Source organism: Hypomesus transpacificus, chromosome 11 (assembly GCF_021917145.1).
Source record: "Hypomesus transpacificus isolate Combined female chromosome 11, fHypTra1, whole genome shotgun sequence".
NCBI lineage: Eukaryota > Metazoa > Chordata > Actinopteri > Osmeriformes > Osmeridae > Hypomesus > Hypomesus transpacificus.
This window is the reverse complement of record NC_061070.1, coordinates 1382894-1399672: the sequence shown is the minus strand read 5'-3', so window position 1 is coordinate 1399672 and position 16779 is coordinate 1382894. Positions and strand designations below refer to the sequence as shown.

At 47.2% G+C, this 16779-nt stretch overlaps 1 protein-coding gene across 6 annotated transcripts in view; it reads left to right on the top strand.

Moving 5' to 3' along the window:
* The window catches only part of golga4 (golgin A4), a 63632-nt gene that overhangs the window by 17910 nt on the left and 28943 nt on the right, over window positions 1–16779 (top strand). For 5 of the 6 annotated variants that reach the window (XR_006956805.1, XM_047030325.1, XM_047030323.1 and 2 more), the window contains 7 exons: window positions 3662–3949; window positions 4955–5002; window positions 5167–5223; window positions 7356–7454; window positions 9751–9898; window positions 10283–10361; window positions 10517–10628. Coding sequence is in view for 5 of the 6 variants with exons in the window: in XM_047030325.1 (XP_046886281.1) it covers window positions 3662–3949; window positions 4955–5002; window positions 5167–5223; window positions 7356–7454; window positions 9751–9898; window positions 10283–10361; window positions 10517–10628 (831 nt within the window). In the remaining variant the exon portion in view is untranslated. The remainder of the gene's footprint in view (window positions 1–3661; window positions 3950–4954; window positions 5003–5166; window positions 5224–7355; window positions 7455–9750; window positions 9899–10282; window positions 10362–10516; window positions 10629–16779) is intronic. The other variant, XM_047030322.1, reaches the window with a different exon arrangement.

Below are 16779 nucleotides of genomic sequence, written 5' to 3'. Positions count from 1 at the left end.
AGACGCGTTAGCTCTTTAGGCTACATCAAACACCTCCACGCCTAGACGCATTAGCTCTTTAGGCTACATCAAACACTTCCACGCCTACACACGTTAGCTGTTTAGGCTACATCAAACGCCTAGACGCATTAGCTCTTTAGGCTACATCAAACACCTCCACGCCTAGACGCGTTAGCTCTTTAGGCTACATCAAACACCTCCACGCCTAGACGCATTAGCTCTTTAGGCTACATCAAACACTTCCACGCCTACACACGTTAGCTGTTTAGGCTACATCAAACACCTCCACGCCTAGACGCATTAGCTCTTTAGGCTACATCAAACACCTCCACGCCTAGACGCGTTAGCTCTTTAGGCTACATCAAACACCTCCACGCCTAGACGCATTAGGTCTTTAGGCTACATCAAACACTTCCACGCCTACACACGTTAGCTGTTTAGGCTACATCAAACACCTCCACGCCTAGACGCATTAGCTCTTTAGGCTACATCAAACACCTCCACGCCTAGACGCGTTAGCTCTTTAGGCTACATCAAACACCTCCACGCCTAGACGCATTAGGTCTTTAGGCTACATCAAACACTTCCACGCCTACACACGTTAGCTGTTTAGGCTACATCAAGGGATCGCTGGTCCGAATTTTTTTTTTGTGCCATTCCATCTTTCCAATTGCGACGATGAACCACCTTAAACAAACAAGCCATGGCTGGACTCTCATGCGCCATGTTATTATTGTCTTGCATCTTTAAGTTGTGGCAAACTGCGGATAACCTAGCCTATGTTATTATGCTGTAAAATTAGGGTCTGCGCTGTTTTCTTAAGTTGGCAGTAGCCTAACACCAGACAAGGAAACCAACTGAGGACTACCCAACTACTCACTACCCAACTACTCACTACCCAACTACTCACTAACCAACTACTCACTACCCACTTCCTTTTTAATTTATTCTTTCAACTAGATATAACTGAAAGCACTTCATATTAAGATGTATTTTTAGTAGCATGGTGACTGAAAGGTAGAGTTATATGTCATGTATAAAAAATAAATAAATGACTAAATGTCAAGTAATAGGTCTTTAGGGTTAGGGACCGTGAGGTTGAGTCCCGGCTGAGGTGGCTTCTGCTAAACTACATTTCATTGTCTTGAATTACAATAAAGTTATTGTAAATCTAATATGATTCTTAGTAGGCGACAGTGCCCAATTATAATTACATTGTTAATAGTAGATTAACCAGATTAGCTGGCATAAGAGGATTAGCCTGGCTCTGCCCTCCTACGTACTTCCGCTTCCACTTCAATTTGGATTTTGCTTCTGTACTAGGTTTGGGAGTTTGGCTTTGAAGTCGGTTTTCAGAAACACATTCTTTGTAGGTCCAATTAGCGAACAGAGGGAGTGGCTGAGAACGATGACGTTGATGTCCTGCACAAATTTGAGTTGTAGTTCAGTAATGGGGGCGGAAAAAGATGCGAGCGAAGTTATTCTGCGGTTGTGGCAACGCTGGCGAATATCCATAAGTGAAAGCCGCAGCAAGAACATTCCTTGCTGAGTTTTGTTGGCGGCCATGATGTTGTGGCCCTCCTCCCCATGGGGTTCGGGAAAACTTTGATTTTCCAGATACGGCAGCTAGCTCCGTTACGGTAGTGGTGAAGGAGTTGGCTAAGGCAAACGCTAGCGATTGGTTATGGCAGATCAGAGTGGCTCTGGGCAGATCCAATAGTTTTAAACTTCAACAGAGTACCCGCCTTCAAGGAAGCTAACGCTTGTCAATGGAGCGATCCCAGACCCTCTGTACAAATGAAATGTACGAGGGTCTGGTTAAGACCAGGCTATAAGAGGATAGCTGTACACCAGAATTTATGATGTTAATACCCATGTAAAGAGCGAATGCGTTTTATAGTTATCGTTCTTAAGGCCAGTTCACACACCAAGAAAGATAACCATAACTATCCAGTTTAAGAATCCTTCTTAGGGGAGTCACGATACCAAAAATTCAGTAGTCGGTGCCAATACCATTAAAATAACACGATTCTCGATGCCAATTTCGATACCATGGTAAAAAAAAAGAGGATTGTCTAAGATTCCATGTAGGCTACTTGAACCATGAACTTCTTTAAAATATTTGAAAAATAGCAAAATGTCCTACAAAGACATACAAAACATGTGCAATAGAGCATAGCACAACATAATAAAGTGCAATTAAGCCATTCAGCTAACAAGATGAACATGACATGAGTTTACCTTCTAAGCTATGGGCTAACGTTAAAACTACAGCTAACCTAAACTATGTACATAAGCCATTGTAACACACGTGCCCACCATCTCAAACATCATGTAACGTGTATTTTAGTATGACAGATTAAACAAACAGAAAAAAAGCATTCTTTGGATGTATTCAGAATTTCGCCGCAACTTCAACGAACATTGATTTATTTTGTATGATGCCAGATGTTAGCATCGGTGCTGCGCCTCTTCTGGAACTGAATCAGAACTTGCCTTGAATTCTTTAAACAAATCCAGATGACGATCTTTCAGGTGCTTAGCTAAATTGGAAGTATTCCCCCTTGGTCTGAAGACTGCGGTAGCATTTTTTGCATAATGGCTTCTGCGGATTAATTATAACGCCACGGTCATCTGCCTCAAACGCAAACTACGTTTTTTGCCTTTCTTGTCGAAGCGGGGTGATCGCTAAAGCAGCAGTTGTTATCTTGTTTTTCTTAATGTAAACGTCGACTGGAACACTCCTGAAGGCGCAGCACCGATGCTAACATCTGGCATCGGCGCTCACGGTACTTACGGTGCTTCAAAAAAATGGGCATCGTCGGTGTTTTGTTATTTTAGCATCGGAAGGTACCGTAAGTATCGGTTCTCGTGACATCCCTAATCCTTCTACATTTAAAACAATAACAAAAATCCACACCACAACGATAACAACAACTATATAGTAGAACAATATCGCTGGGATCACTTTCAAAACGATTCTTTTCCATCTGATGAACGATAAAACACACGATAACACACAACCAATAAGTATCCTTCTGAACTGAAAGTGCCCGCGTGTTTGAAATGGAGGACAACAAGCTAATTGTCAAGATTGGTGTGGACGCAAATATAGTTATTGTTATAGTTATAGTTGTCGTTATCGTCCTTGGTGCAAACAAGCCTTTAGGATCAGTGATTCCTTGATGTAGCCAAAAGAGCTCACGTGTGTAGGTGGGCAGGAGTGTGCAAGTGTTGGTGTGTTGCCCTGACACACTATGTGAAGCAATAACAATCTGCCTGTATGCATGCCTAGATATCTATCAAACAGTTAGACAAAGCGTTTATGTTGCGTAGGTGACTTTAGTCTGTAATGCATTACATTTAGCTGAATGATTGAAGGGCTAGACATCAAATATTCAAATGAAATAGTCACCGACTAACAACACGAGCATGAATGACAGATTGACCCAGGGCTTGGCGCTTCTAGTGTTGAGGCTGTTCATAATGGCACAGAACATATTTAGAAACAACAATCCCTTGTTGTAGGCTAGCACACAAACCGGCTCCTCACACACAGACAAACTCACACATGCTCACACACCCACACACAGGCCGACGTGCTCATTGACAGACTCACTCATACACAGTAACATATCCCTGCTCCCCCCTGTGGCCTCAGAGGGCCGAGCCCCAATCGCTGGCCCAGAAGCTCCTGAAGGTTCCCTCAGTGGAGTCCCTGCTCCGCTCAGCCGGCCGTGCCGAGGGCCTGTTCCGCTCTGCCTCCCGGGAGTCCCTGCCCCCCCTGGGGGAGGCCGAACCCCCCGCTTACGACCCCCCCTCCGACCTGGAGAGCGAGGTGGAGGAGGGAGAAGGCGGTGAGGGGGGGGAGGTGTCTAAGGAACATCAGTCTCACCGTCTGGCCAGGCTGGAGAAGAGCCTGGGCAAGTACCGAGTGAAGTACTCTGAGGTGAGTACACGGACACCATACACACTCAGGGTTTCCCGCTGAAAATGTATTAGTTAAGGTGGTAGGGTGGGGTTTGCCAGCAGACCGGCAAAAACATTTATTGTGTTTGTAAATCTTTTATTTAATGCGTTCTTCAGAGAAGGGAGACTGGTATTGGTCACGGTTTGGAATGAAACAGGACAGAGTAACACAGCGGATATCGCTCATAAATCAATCTTTTTTTTTTTATGCTGTAGTTTCCTTAACTGCAAAGTGCTGCGGGAAACCCTGACACTACAAACACACGCTACACACTACACACACCATACACACACATCATACATACTACACACACCAAACACACTGCACACACCATACACACTACACACACCAAACACACTACACACATGCTACATGCTACACACTCCACACTACACACACCATACACACGACACACATCATGCATACAACAAACACCATACACACTGCACACACCATACACACTACACGTGCCATACACAAACCATACACACAACACACATGCTACACACTACACACACGCTATATACTACACACACCATACACACTGCACACACCATACACACTACACACACTACACATGCCATACACACATTATACACACTACACACACCATACACACACCATACACACTACACACACCATACACACTATACACACCATACACACACCATACACACTACACACACCATACACACACCATACACACTACACACATGCTACACACCTCACACACTACACGTGCCATACACACATTATACACACTACACACACCATACACACACACCATACACACTACACACACCATACACACTATACACACCATACACACACCATATACACTCCATACACAAACACACTACACATACCATACACACACCATACACACTACATACACATACACGCTACACACACCACACACACGCTACACACACACACCATACAAACTACACACCCTGCATCTCTCTCTCTGTCTCTCTCTTTCAGCTGGTGACAGCGTACCGTTCAGTACAGAGGGATAAAGAGAAAACCCAGGTAATAAGCATGTTAGCTAACAGCTCCACTCCTCCTGCAGTTAGCATATTAGCTAACAGCTCTACTCCTACAGCAGTTACTATATTAGCTGCCAGCTCCACCTTTATGCAGCCTAGCGTGTGATCAGTGAGGGTTGTTTGCTGATGTTACACTCTTATCCTCAGGTTATCCTCAGCCAGAGTCAAGACAAAGCCTTGCGAAGGATAGGAGAGCTGAGAGAGGTGCTCTACAATCCTGTCTGGATCTGCTTGCCTTCCTCCTGCTTGGCTCTCCTCTCATCTCTCCTTTACTCTCCTCTCTCCTTTCCTAACCTCTCTTCTCATCTCTCCTTTCCTCTCCTCTCCTCTTTACTTGCCTTTCCTCTCCTCTCATCTCTCCTTTCCTCTTATATCTCCTTTCCTCTCCCCTCATCTCTCCTTTCCTCTCCTCCTCTCCTCTCATCTCTCCTTTCCTCTTATATCTCCTTTCCTCTCCCCTCATCTCTCCTTTCCTCTCCTCCTCTCCTCTCATCTTTCCTCTCCTCCTCTCCCCTCATCTCTCCTTTCCTCTCCTCCTCTCCTCTCATCTCTCCTTTCCTCTCCTCCTCTCCCCTCATCTCTCCTTTCCTCTCCTCCTCTCCCCTCATCTCTCCTTTCCTCTCCTCCTCTCCTCTCATCTTTCCTCTCCTCCTCTCCTCTCATCTCTCCTTTCCTCTCCTCCTCTCCTCTTATATTTCCTCTCCTCTCATGTCTCCTTTCTTCTCCTCTCTTCTTTCCTCTCTCATCTACTCTCATCTCTCTTATCACCAGTCATCTCATCCCCTCCCCTCTGTATCCTCTTATCACTCATCTCTCCTTTCCTTTCTCATCTCTCTTTCCTGTCGTCTCATCTCTCTTCTCTCATCTTGAATTGAATTGAATTGAATTGATGTTTATTGGCCATGAAAGTTTGCACAGACACGGAATTTGATTTGGCAGGAGAGCCTACCTAGGCAGCCATCAAAGGCGCCCACCAGAAAGATTACAGCAAAGCATAACATGAGGAGAGAGGAGGAGAGAAAAAGGCAACCCCCATACAATGCTCCTAGAGGAGTACAGTATGGGAACAGGCAAAAACCTCAGCACATAAGCCCACAAACATTAACAACACAACATTACAAACACTTGCAATGGGAAAGGGCGGTGGGGTAGACCAGCAGCATCTGGACCTGCGACCGTAATAGGCGCTGGACACAGACCCGCCAGCCACCCAGGGAAAAGCAATCGAAGGCGTTGGGTGGGGGTGGGGGGGTGGTGGTATCTGTAGTAGGTGAAAGTTAGTGTGTGAGTAGGTCTGGGTTGGCGCCCTCGACCTAGGCCACAATCAGTCCGAGTCTCTCTATGCAGATAGTGTTGGCAAGGAGACGTCCTTGGTCATGACCCGGGTAGAGACCAAGCCACAGATGTTGATGGTGGGGGAGTGGGAAGGGAAGAGCAAGATAGTCTCGCTTCAGCGCTCTCCAGGGGAGTTGTTTTCCAGCAACGGCCTTGGCCAAGGCCTGAGCTGGTTACGGGGCCGAAAGTAGATGAGATTGGTGTAGATGTTTAGACGAGTAGATGCGACTCAATTTTCACGTCCACCCTTCAGGAAGGCCTCCAGATCCTCAAACCTTCTTTGCTGAGCCGCGAATTTATCCCTGTTGTACTCCCTATTCTGCTGTAAGTTCACAGTCAGTGCTCCAACGGCTCTGCCCACCGTCTCAATCAGGTCGGGCAGCCTAAGGGGGCTTTTGATGGCTGCAGCCGTTTCCTTGACTTTCCGATACACAAGCCAACCGCCTAATCCACACAGCAGAAAGCCTGTAATCATGGTTCCGAAAATAAAGATGTCTTCAACATCCTCAACGGAAAGCGCCGCTAGACACACGAAACGCCAATTGTCCCACGCGTGTAGCCAGCTGCAAACGTCCCGTCCGGACATTTGGGTTCCCCCGAACCCGAGCTTCTCTTCGAGAAGATGGTGTCAATTGCATTGAGAGACCAGCTAATTAATTCCATGCTTCCAGTTTCGGAGAGTGATGGTGAGAGAGTATCTTGAGACAGACAAGACAGACAAGACAGAGCGAAGCAGGGAAGGTCAGGGAGGGGAGGATAGAAAAATGCGACCGCCTTCGTCGAGAGCCAAGAGGGAAGAAGATCTCTGCTCTCCTCTCATCTCTCCTTTCCTTTCTCATCTCTCTTTCCTGTCGTCTCATCTCTCTTCTCTCATCTCTGCTCTCCTCTCATCGCTCCTCTCTTCTCCTCTCTTAATCTCTTCTCTCCTCATCTCTCATCTTTGCTCTCCTCTCCTGCCTCGCTTTGTACACCTGTGTGTAAATATAAACCTGTGTGTGTAGGAGCTTCAGATGGACCAGCAGGCTAAGAAGCACCTGCAGGATGAGTTTGATTCTGTGCTGGAGGAGAAAGATCAGATGATCACAGTTCTGCAGACACAGGTAGTGTTTGTTATTATTGTGTGTGTTATCTAGAGTGTGTGTGTTATCTAGAATGTGTGTGTTATCTAGAGTGTGTGTGTTATCTAGAATGTGTGTGTTATCTAGAGTGTGTGTGTTATCTAGACTGTGTGTGTAATCTACACTGTGTGTGTAATTCAGACTGTGTAATCTAGTGTAATTTAGACTGTGTTATCTAGACAGTGTGTGTTATCTAGTGTGTGTTATCTAGACTGTGTGTTTTTCTGACTGTGTTATCTGACTCCGTTATCTAGACTGTGTGTGTTATCTCGGCTGTGTGTGTATTATCTAGACTGTGTGTGTGTGTTATCTAGACTGTGTGTGTGTTATCTAGGCTGTGTGTGTGTGTTATCCAGGCTGTGTGTGTGTGTTATCTAGGCTGTGTGTGTTTTATCTGTTTGGAGTGGTGCGTGTGTATGGAATGGTATGTGTGTGTGTATGGATGTGTGTGTGGGAGGGGGGGAAGTGGGAGATTTGGTTAAACACATTGATTTACTGAATATTACTAATTGTTTGTATAGTGAACTCCCATCAGCTCTAACATACATACCTCCCAGTAGACATGTTCCATTCAGCTGTCACATAAATACCGCCCAGCAGACACGTTACATTCAGCTGTAACACGCATACCTCCCAGCAGCCATGTTACATTCAGCTGTAACACGCATACCTCCCAGCAGACATGTTACATTCAGCTGTAACACACATACCTCCCAGCAGACATGTTACATTCAGCTGTAACACGCATACCTCCCAGCAGACATGTTACATTCAGCTGTAACACACATACCCCCCAGCAGACATGTTACATTCAGCTGTAACACGCATACCTCCCAGCAGACATGTTACATTCAGCTGTAACACACATACCTGCCAGCAGACATGTTACATTCAGCTGTAACACACATACCTCCCAGCAGACATGTTACATTCAGCTGTAACACACATACCTCCCAGCAGACATGTTACATTCAGCTGTAACACACATACCTCCCAGCAGACATGTTACATTCAGCTGTAACACACATACCTCCCAGCAGACATGTTACATTCAGCTGTAACACACATACCTCCCAGCAGACATGTTACATTCAGCTGTAACACACATACCTCCCAGCAGACATGTTACATTCAGCTGCTTTAAATATTAAATGTAGAAAATATAAAATGTAGAAAATGTACAATGCAAAAACTATGCAAAATGCTACACCTAAACCCATCACTAGGTGTCACTATTAACACATGTTTAAAGGGGTTATAGAAAGATTTTATAGGGTATTTCACACTGTTCCTTAGTCTCTGAATAGGGTATGTAACATTGGTTGGGCTAAGGTTTTCTCCCTTTTATGGTATGCTCATTAATATTTAGATGAGCTGCGCGCTGATTGTAAAACAACCAATGAGCAAAGCTGCGGAGCAAAGACGCAACATATCCAAACATGCATTGTGAATTGTAGATTTAAATGACGACAACAGGTTATTTATTCGAATGAAACACAGTCAGGAAAATAAAATAATATTAGCCCCATTGCCTATAAACTAAATCATCATACATTCTACCTAAGCTAGATACAGGATACATTAGCATTGCTAATAACTGTTAGCCACAAAATCATATTTACAGCTTGCGGTTGTGATGAGCATACGGTCGGATGTTTATGTAAATTCTGGGCTGTGACAAAGGTACAGACCATAGCCAAATAAGGTCGAGCCACTGAGTTGACGTCAACTCGTGGCTTTTTGGAAACCGCCCATTTTACAGCGGCAGTTTCAAATAGTGAGATTTACATAGGAAAGAGGCGTCAATGGGACTTGAGGTTCTCTGTATGTTCATTTTACCCACCGAACTGTCGTTATTCAACTATGACAGGGTAAACTCGGTTTTGCATTCTATGACCTCTTGCAATAATACATCTTAATTTAAATGCCTAGAGGTCAGAACAAATATGTATGTATGTATATATCAAATCAAGTGGATTTTTGTCTGTATGTCGTACTGTGTGGACCCCAGGCAGAGTGTTGGATGTTGTCATGGTGTCCTGCTTTGTGTGGACCCCAGGCAGAGTGTTGGATGTTGTCATGGTGTCCTGCTTTGTGTGGACCCCAGGAAGAGTGTTGGATGTTGTCATGGTGTCCTGCTTTGTGTGGACCCCAGGAAGAGTGTTGGATGTTGTCATGGTGTCCTGCTTTGTGTGGACCCCAGGAAGAGTGTTGGATGTTGTCATGGTTTCCTGAAACAGTCCTCCATCCTGACCTAACGTGTGCTTCCTCATGGCAGGTGGCCCTGATGAAGAAGCGCATGCAGGGGGCTGCTGGAGGAGCCATGACCCAGGACAGTGAGCCATCCCTGGGCCAGGAGACTGCAGACCCTACCACCCCCCAGAGCCCCTCCAGAGACCCTGCAGCAGACTCAGGCGCCAGTGATGGTGAGATCGGTGTTGTGTGTGTAACCGTGGTGTGTAACCGTGGTGTGTAACCGTGGTGTGTGTGTGTAACTGTGGTGTTTGACTGGTGTGTGTGTAACTATGGTGAGTGTGCGTGTAACTGTGGTGTTTGTGTGTAACTGTGGTGTTTGACTGTGGTGTGTGTGTGCATGTAACTGTGGTGTGGGTGTGTAAACGTGGTGTGTGTGTGTGTGTAACTGTGGTGTGAGTGTGTGTGTGTAACCGTGGTGAGTGTGTGTGTAACCGTGGTGAGTGTGTGTGTGTAACTGTGGTGACTGTGTGTGTAAGTGTGGTGTGAGTGTGTGTGTAACTGTGGTGAGTGTGTGTGACCATGGTGTTTGACTGTGGTGTTAACGTCCCGTCCAGCAGGGGGCGATGGGGGTCCAGGCCAGACCTTGCAGGCGCTGCAGAAGAGGGTGAAGAGGCAGGAGAACATCCTCCAGAGGTGCTGTCGCCTCGTTTTCAAATCTCCTTGTTTTCAAATCACCTTGTTTTCTCTTCTGTGTGTATACCATCTCATGTGTGTGTAACCTGTCCTGTGTGTGTGTTTCCTCTCCTGTGTGTCTGTATGTGTTTGTAACCTGTTCTGTGTGTGTAAAGGTGTAAGGAAGTGTTGAGGACCCATCAGGAGCGCAGCGTTCAACTGGGCAGTGAGAACGAGGTTCTGCAGCAGCAGCTGCAGGAGAGGCTGCAGGAGCTGGAGAAGACCAAGGTAGGTCCTGTTGGGTGTGTCACCTTGTGGTCAGGTGTGTCACCGTGTGGTCAGGTGTGTAACCGGGAGTCAGATGGCTGAGCGGTGAGGGAGTCGGGCTAGTAATCAGAAGGTTAGCGGATCGATTCCCGGCCGTGTCAAATTATGTTGTGTCCTTGGGCAAGGCACTTCACCCTACTTGTCTCGGGGGGGAATGTCCCTGTACTCCCTGTAAGTCGCTCTGGATAAGAGCGTCTGCTAAATGACTTATTGTAAATGTAAATGTGTAACAGTGTGGTAGTGTTGGGTGTGTAATCGTCTGGTAGTGTTGGGTGTTTAACCGTGTGGTAGTGTTGGGTGTGTAACAGTGTAGTCAGGTGTGTAACCGGGTGGTCAGGTGTGTAACAGTGTGGTCAGGTGTGTCACTGTGTGGTAGTGATGGGTGTGTAAACGTGTAGTCAGGTGTGTAACCGTGTGGTAGTGTTAGGTGTGTAACCGTGTGGTCAGGTGTGTAACCGTGTGGTAGTGTTAAGTGTGTAACAGTGTAGTCAGGTGTGTAACCGTGTGGTAGTGTTGGGTGTGTAACAGTGTGGTCAGGTGTCTAACCGTGTGTTCAGGTGTGTAACTGTGTGGTAGTGTGTAACAGTGTGGTCAGGTGTGTAACAGTGTGGTCAGGTGTGTAACAGTGTAGTCAGGTGTGTAACAGTGTGGTCGGGTGTGTAACTGTGTGGTCAGGTGTGTAACTGTGTGGTAGTGTTGGGTGTGTAACAGTGTGGTCAGGTGTGTAATAGTGTGATCAGGTGTGTAACCGTGTGGTAGTGTTGGGTGTGTAACAGTGTAGTCAGGTGTGTAACCGTGTAGTCAGGTGTGTAACCGTGTGGTAGTGTTGGGGTGTGTAACAGTGTGGTCAGGTGTGTAACAGTGTGGTCAGGTGTGTAACCGTGTGGTAGTGTTGGGTGTGTAACAGTGTGGTCAGGTGTGTAACAGTGTAGTCAGGTGTGTAACCGTGTGGTAGTGTTGGGGTGTGTAACAGTGTGGTCAGGTGTGTAACAGTGTGGTCAGGTGTGTAACCGTGTGGTAGTGTTGGGGTGTGTAACAGTGTGGTCAGGTGTGTAACCGTGTGGTAGTGTTGGGGGGTGTAACAGTGTGGTCAGGTGTGTAACAGTGTGGTCAGGTGTGTAACCGTGTGGTAGTGTTGGGTGTGTAACAGTGTAGTCAGGTGTGTAACAATGTAGTCAGGTGTGTAACCGTGTGGTAGTGTTGGGTGTGTAACAGTGTGGTCAGGTGTGTAACAGTGTAGTCAGGTGTGTAACCGTGTGGTAGTGTTGGGTGTGTAACAGTGTGGTCAGGTGTGTAACAGTGTGGTCAGGTGTGTAACCGTGTGGTAGTGTTGGGTGTGTAACAGTGTGGTCAGGTGTGTAACCGTGTGGTAGTGTTGGGGTGTGTAACAGTGTGGTCAGGTGTCTAACCGTGTGTTCAGGTGTGTAACTGTGTGGTAGTGTGTAACAGTGTGGTCAGGTGTGTAACAGTGTGGTCAGGTGTGTAACAGTGTGGTCAGGTGTGTAACAGTGTGGTCAGGTGTGTAACAGTGTAGTCAGGTGTGTAACAGTGTGGTCAGGTGTGTAACTGTGTGGTCAGGTGTGTAACTGTGTGGTAGTGTTGGGTGTGTAACAGTGTGGTCAGGTGTGTAATAGTGTGATCAGGTGTGTAACCGTGTGGTAGTGTTGGGTGTGTAACAGTGTAGTCAGGTGTGTAACCGTGTAGTCAGGTGTGTAACCGTGTGGTAGTGTTGGGGTGTGTAACAGTGTGGTCAGGTGTGTAACAGTGTGGTCAGGTGTGTAACCGTGTGGTAGTGTTGGGTGTGTAACAGTGTGGTCAGGTGTGTAACAGTGTGGTAGTGTTGGGGTGTGTAATTGTGTGGTCAGGTGTGTAACAGTGTGGTCAGGTGTGTAACCGTGTGGTAGTGTTGGGGTGTGTAACAGTGTGGTCAGGTGTGTAACCGTGTGGTAGTGTTGGGGTGTGTAACAGTGTAGTCAGGTGTGTAACAATGTAGTCAGGTGTGTAACCGTGTGGTAGTGTTGGGTGTGTAACAGTGTGGTCAGGTGTGTAACAGTGTGGTCAGGTGTGTAACCGTGTGGTAGTGTTGGGTGTGTAACTGTGTGGTAGTGTTGGGTGTGTAACAGTGTGGTCAGGTGTGTAACAGTGTAGTCAGGTGTGTAACCGTGTGGTAGTGTTGGGTGTGTAACAGTGTGGTCAGGTGTGTAACCATGTGGTAGTGTTGGGGTGTGTAACAGTGTAGTCAGGTGTTTAACCGTGTGGTCGGGTGTGTAACTGTGTGGTAGTTTTGGGTGTGTAACCGTGTGGTCAGGTGTGTAACCGTGTGGTAGTGTTGGGTGTGTAACAGTGTGGTCAGGTGTGTAACAGTGTGGTCAGATGTGTAACCGTGTGGTAGTGTTGCATGTGCAAAATGTTGGTATAGCCCCCCCCCCCCCCATGAAAAGAATCCTAGGAAAAACACTGGTGTGGGGTCGGGTGTCACTGGTGCCAGTGCTGTTTGTCACAACACAATGCAACCTTGTCTGGGATAGGAAGAGGTTTGGGTGGAGCTGGGTGTGTGTTTAGCCGTGTGTGGGAGAGTGTGTGGATGGAGCTGGGTGTGTGTCTGTACATGTGTTTGGATGGGAGTTAGGGGTGGAACGGTACACTGAAGTCACGGTTCGGTTCGTACCGCGGTTCAGACATCACGGTTTGGTACGAGTTCGGTACAATGGGGGGAAAAGCAAAACAAAAATGCAGAAGCAGGGCTCCAGACTAACTACTGTACATGCAAGTCTTAGCTAAATGTATGATGCGCTTGTCGATATGTCCTCCTACACCACGACAGGCTACTAGCTGAGCAACAGCGCAAACACAGGCAGGGATACAGTAGCAGCAACGCCGGCCCTGGTCCCTTACATATACAACAAAACACCGACGTTGATGGAGCGCGAGTTGTCAGCTGCACCCTCCGTTTCACTAACGACTGATGGTTGGACTTCTCGTGCTACGGAAAGCTACCTCACGGTGACTGCTCATTTTATTGACTGAGTGGGAAATGAAAGCGTCAGTTCTACAGACACGGCCCCTGTATGAGCAGCACACAAGCACTCACCTAGCTGAGAAGCTAGAGAAGGTCGTGGCAGAGTAGAAACTAGAGAGGCCTGGAAATGTGGAATTGATTGGGTGTGTACAACATCAGCACACGTTAGCAACAACTCATAGATACTACGCTCTGGATAAAAGAGTCTGCTAGACTAAATGCACGTTCTAGTAAGACAGCAATATCAGCGAGCCCTCAGCATTAGTACCGCAGCTAAACGTCTAGGAAAGTTTAGGCTATTTTTCGCTATACTTACACTACGAACATTCATATTTTGCACTAGCGTTGCATAGGCTACGTCTTTAGTGCTGCTGCTAGCTATCTCTGACTCACTCAGGCACAGCTCGGCTACACAGGTGGCGGCGCCAATCAGTTTCAGAGCTAAGGCGGGGCTACAGATTGTCCCTAAAGAACATGAATATCTTACAGTAGTTCCGCATTACATTAATTAATTTGCACGTGAGTTTTATTAATTTTTATACCGTGTATTCTCCGTGCAATTTCACGAGCCAAACCGTGAAGCCCGTACCGTACGGTTCGGTACGAATACATGTACCGTTCCACCCCTAGTGGGAGTGCGTGTGGATATAACTGGGTGTATGTGTGTACATTTGTGTGTCTTTCTGTATCTTTGTGTGTTTGTGTGTGTGTGTAGATGTGTGTGTGTGTGCGTGTAGATGAAGCAAGGTGGTGTGGTTTCCTGTGACAAGAAGAGCAGAGGGTTAGGATTAGAGCAGAGGTTAACAGCCTCGCTAAATAGCGTGGCAGCTTCTTGCCCTACTCATCATCTCTCTCACACACACACACACACACACACACACACACACACACACACACACTGACACAGACACACACACATGCACACACACCATACGCACATACACACATAGAAACACATACATTCACACACCAGTGTACCTGTGGTGATATCTGTTTATGTAAAAGAACCGGGAATAATATTTGATAGATCTAGAATCGTTCAACACTTCTTGCATGTTATGAATTGTATTATCATAAATAATTAGGTGAACATGTCATAACTGTCAATATGATAATGGCCCCTGTCATTGTCAATAACAATCAGGGCCTCATGTACGTACATTCGCAAACGTAGCGTTATTTGCACCAAGGCCAACCCGCAGATTGCGCGCGCGCTGTGATACTTCAGTTTACGTCGTATTTACGAAACATGCAAGTCATCGGGGTAATCAGCGCCTTTCTCCGCCCACTATACCGTACATTGCGAGCATTTAAACGCGCAATTCAATGGGCCTCTTTCTCTTTTTCTATCGTGGATCAGCCACCAAAGTCGAAACAGCGATGACTGTTTGAAATTATTGATTTCTTCCAGTAACTGTAATATTGCATGGCTGCTTAATCTGTAACGCGTAATGATTTCGTGTTCACTCAACTCAAAAAGTGTGATCCTTGTGGCAAAAATCCTTTGGCCTTTGTCTTCGTCTTGCTCACCATGAGGCATATGCGCATCCTGGTTTACGCCTACTTTTAACAGGCGGAGAATTTTCACTGCAAAATAGAGGTGCGCTTTCACAGGCAATTTTTGTACACACTGCGGAATACATAATTAGGCGCACTTAACGCATTCCCTCCCATCTCTTTATGGGAAACTCCCACTTTCCCCTTGACGCTCCCGTGAATGCATATGCATGACACAAAAACCGCAATTTGCCATTTCTAGTTCCCGCGACAGGCAGTCTGCGCTTTTACCTCAGTGTGCCATGTTTGTTCATACCTCGCCATGCTGTTACGCGCAAATTGCGAAACAAATACGCCTGAAGTGGGCGCAAAAGCGTTGAGGCCATCAGTGCAATTACCACATCTGAAAGTGTTTCTAACCCGAACCCTATTCATATTTATTTGTGACGTGTCAGTGATTGTCAGTGATGACCATTTATAGGCAATTATAGGTGTTACTTGGGTGGGACAAGACGCTGGCGCACGTGCACTTAATTTCCAGTAAGTTGTGATTTATCAAGGAAAACCGGAGTCGGATGTGCGTGCGCACAAAAATAGTCCGATTTATAAAAAAAACAGCACATCCCACTCCGGTGGACCCAACTTACTGGAAACTAAGTGTGCGAGCGTCTTGTCCCACGCACTTTCTGTGTTTCGTTTGTTGGTAACGTTTTCACGTGAATTCTATGCACAGTTTTATAAATGAGGCCCCTGCAGGGTCTCTTTGTGTGGGTTAGTGTGGGGCTGGCTTGGTCAGTGTGTGGGTCCATGTGGGTCAGTGTGGGTCCATGTGGGTCAGTGTGGGTCCATGTGGGTCCATGTGGGTCCGTGTGGGTCCATGTGGGTCAGTGTGGGTCAGTGTGGGTCCATGTGGGTCCATGTGGGTCAGTGTGGGTCAGTGTGGGTCCATGTGGGTCAGTGTGGGTCCATGTGGGTCCATGTGGGTCCATGTGGGTCAATGTGGGTCCGTGTGGGTCCATGTGGGTCCATGTGGGTCCGTGTGGGTCCATGTGGGTCAATGTGGGTCAGTGTGGGTCCATGTGGGTCAGTGTGGGTCCATGTGGGTCCATGTGGGTCAGTGTGGGTCCATGTGGGTCAGTGTGGGTCAATGTGGGTCCATGTGGGTCAGTGTGGGTCCATGTGGGTCATTGTGGGTCCATGTGGGTCAGTGTGGGTCCATGTGGGTCAGTGTGGGTCAATGTGGGTCCATGTGGGTCAGTGTGGGTCAGTGTGGGTCCATGTGGGTCCATGTGGGTCAGTGTGGGTCAGTGTGGGTCCATGTGGGTCAGTGTGGGTCAGTGTGGGTCCATGTGGCTCAGTGTGGGTCAGTGTGGGTCCATGTGGGTCAGTGTGGGTCAGTGTGGGTCAATGTGGGTCAGTGTGGGTCCATGTGGGTCAATGTGGGTCCATGTGGGTCAGTGTGGGTCAGTGTGGGTCAGTGTGGGTCCATGTGGGTCCGTGTGGGTCCGTGTGGGTCAATGTGGGTCCATGTGGGTCCGTGTGGGTCCATGTGGGTCAGTGTGGGTCCATGTGGGTCCATGTGGGTCAGTGTGGGTC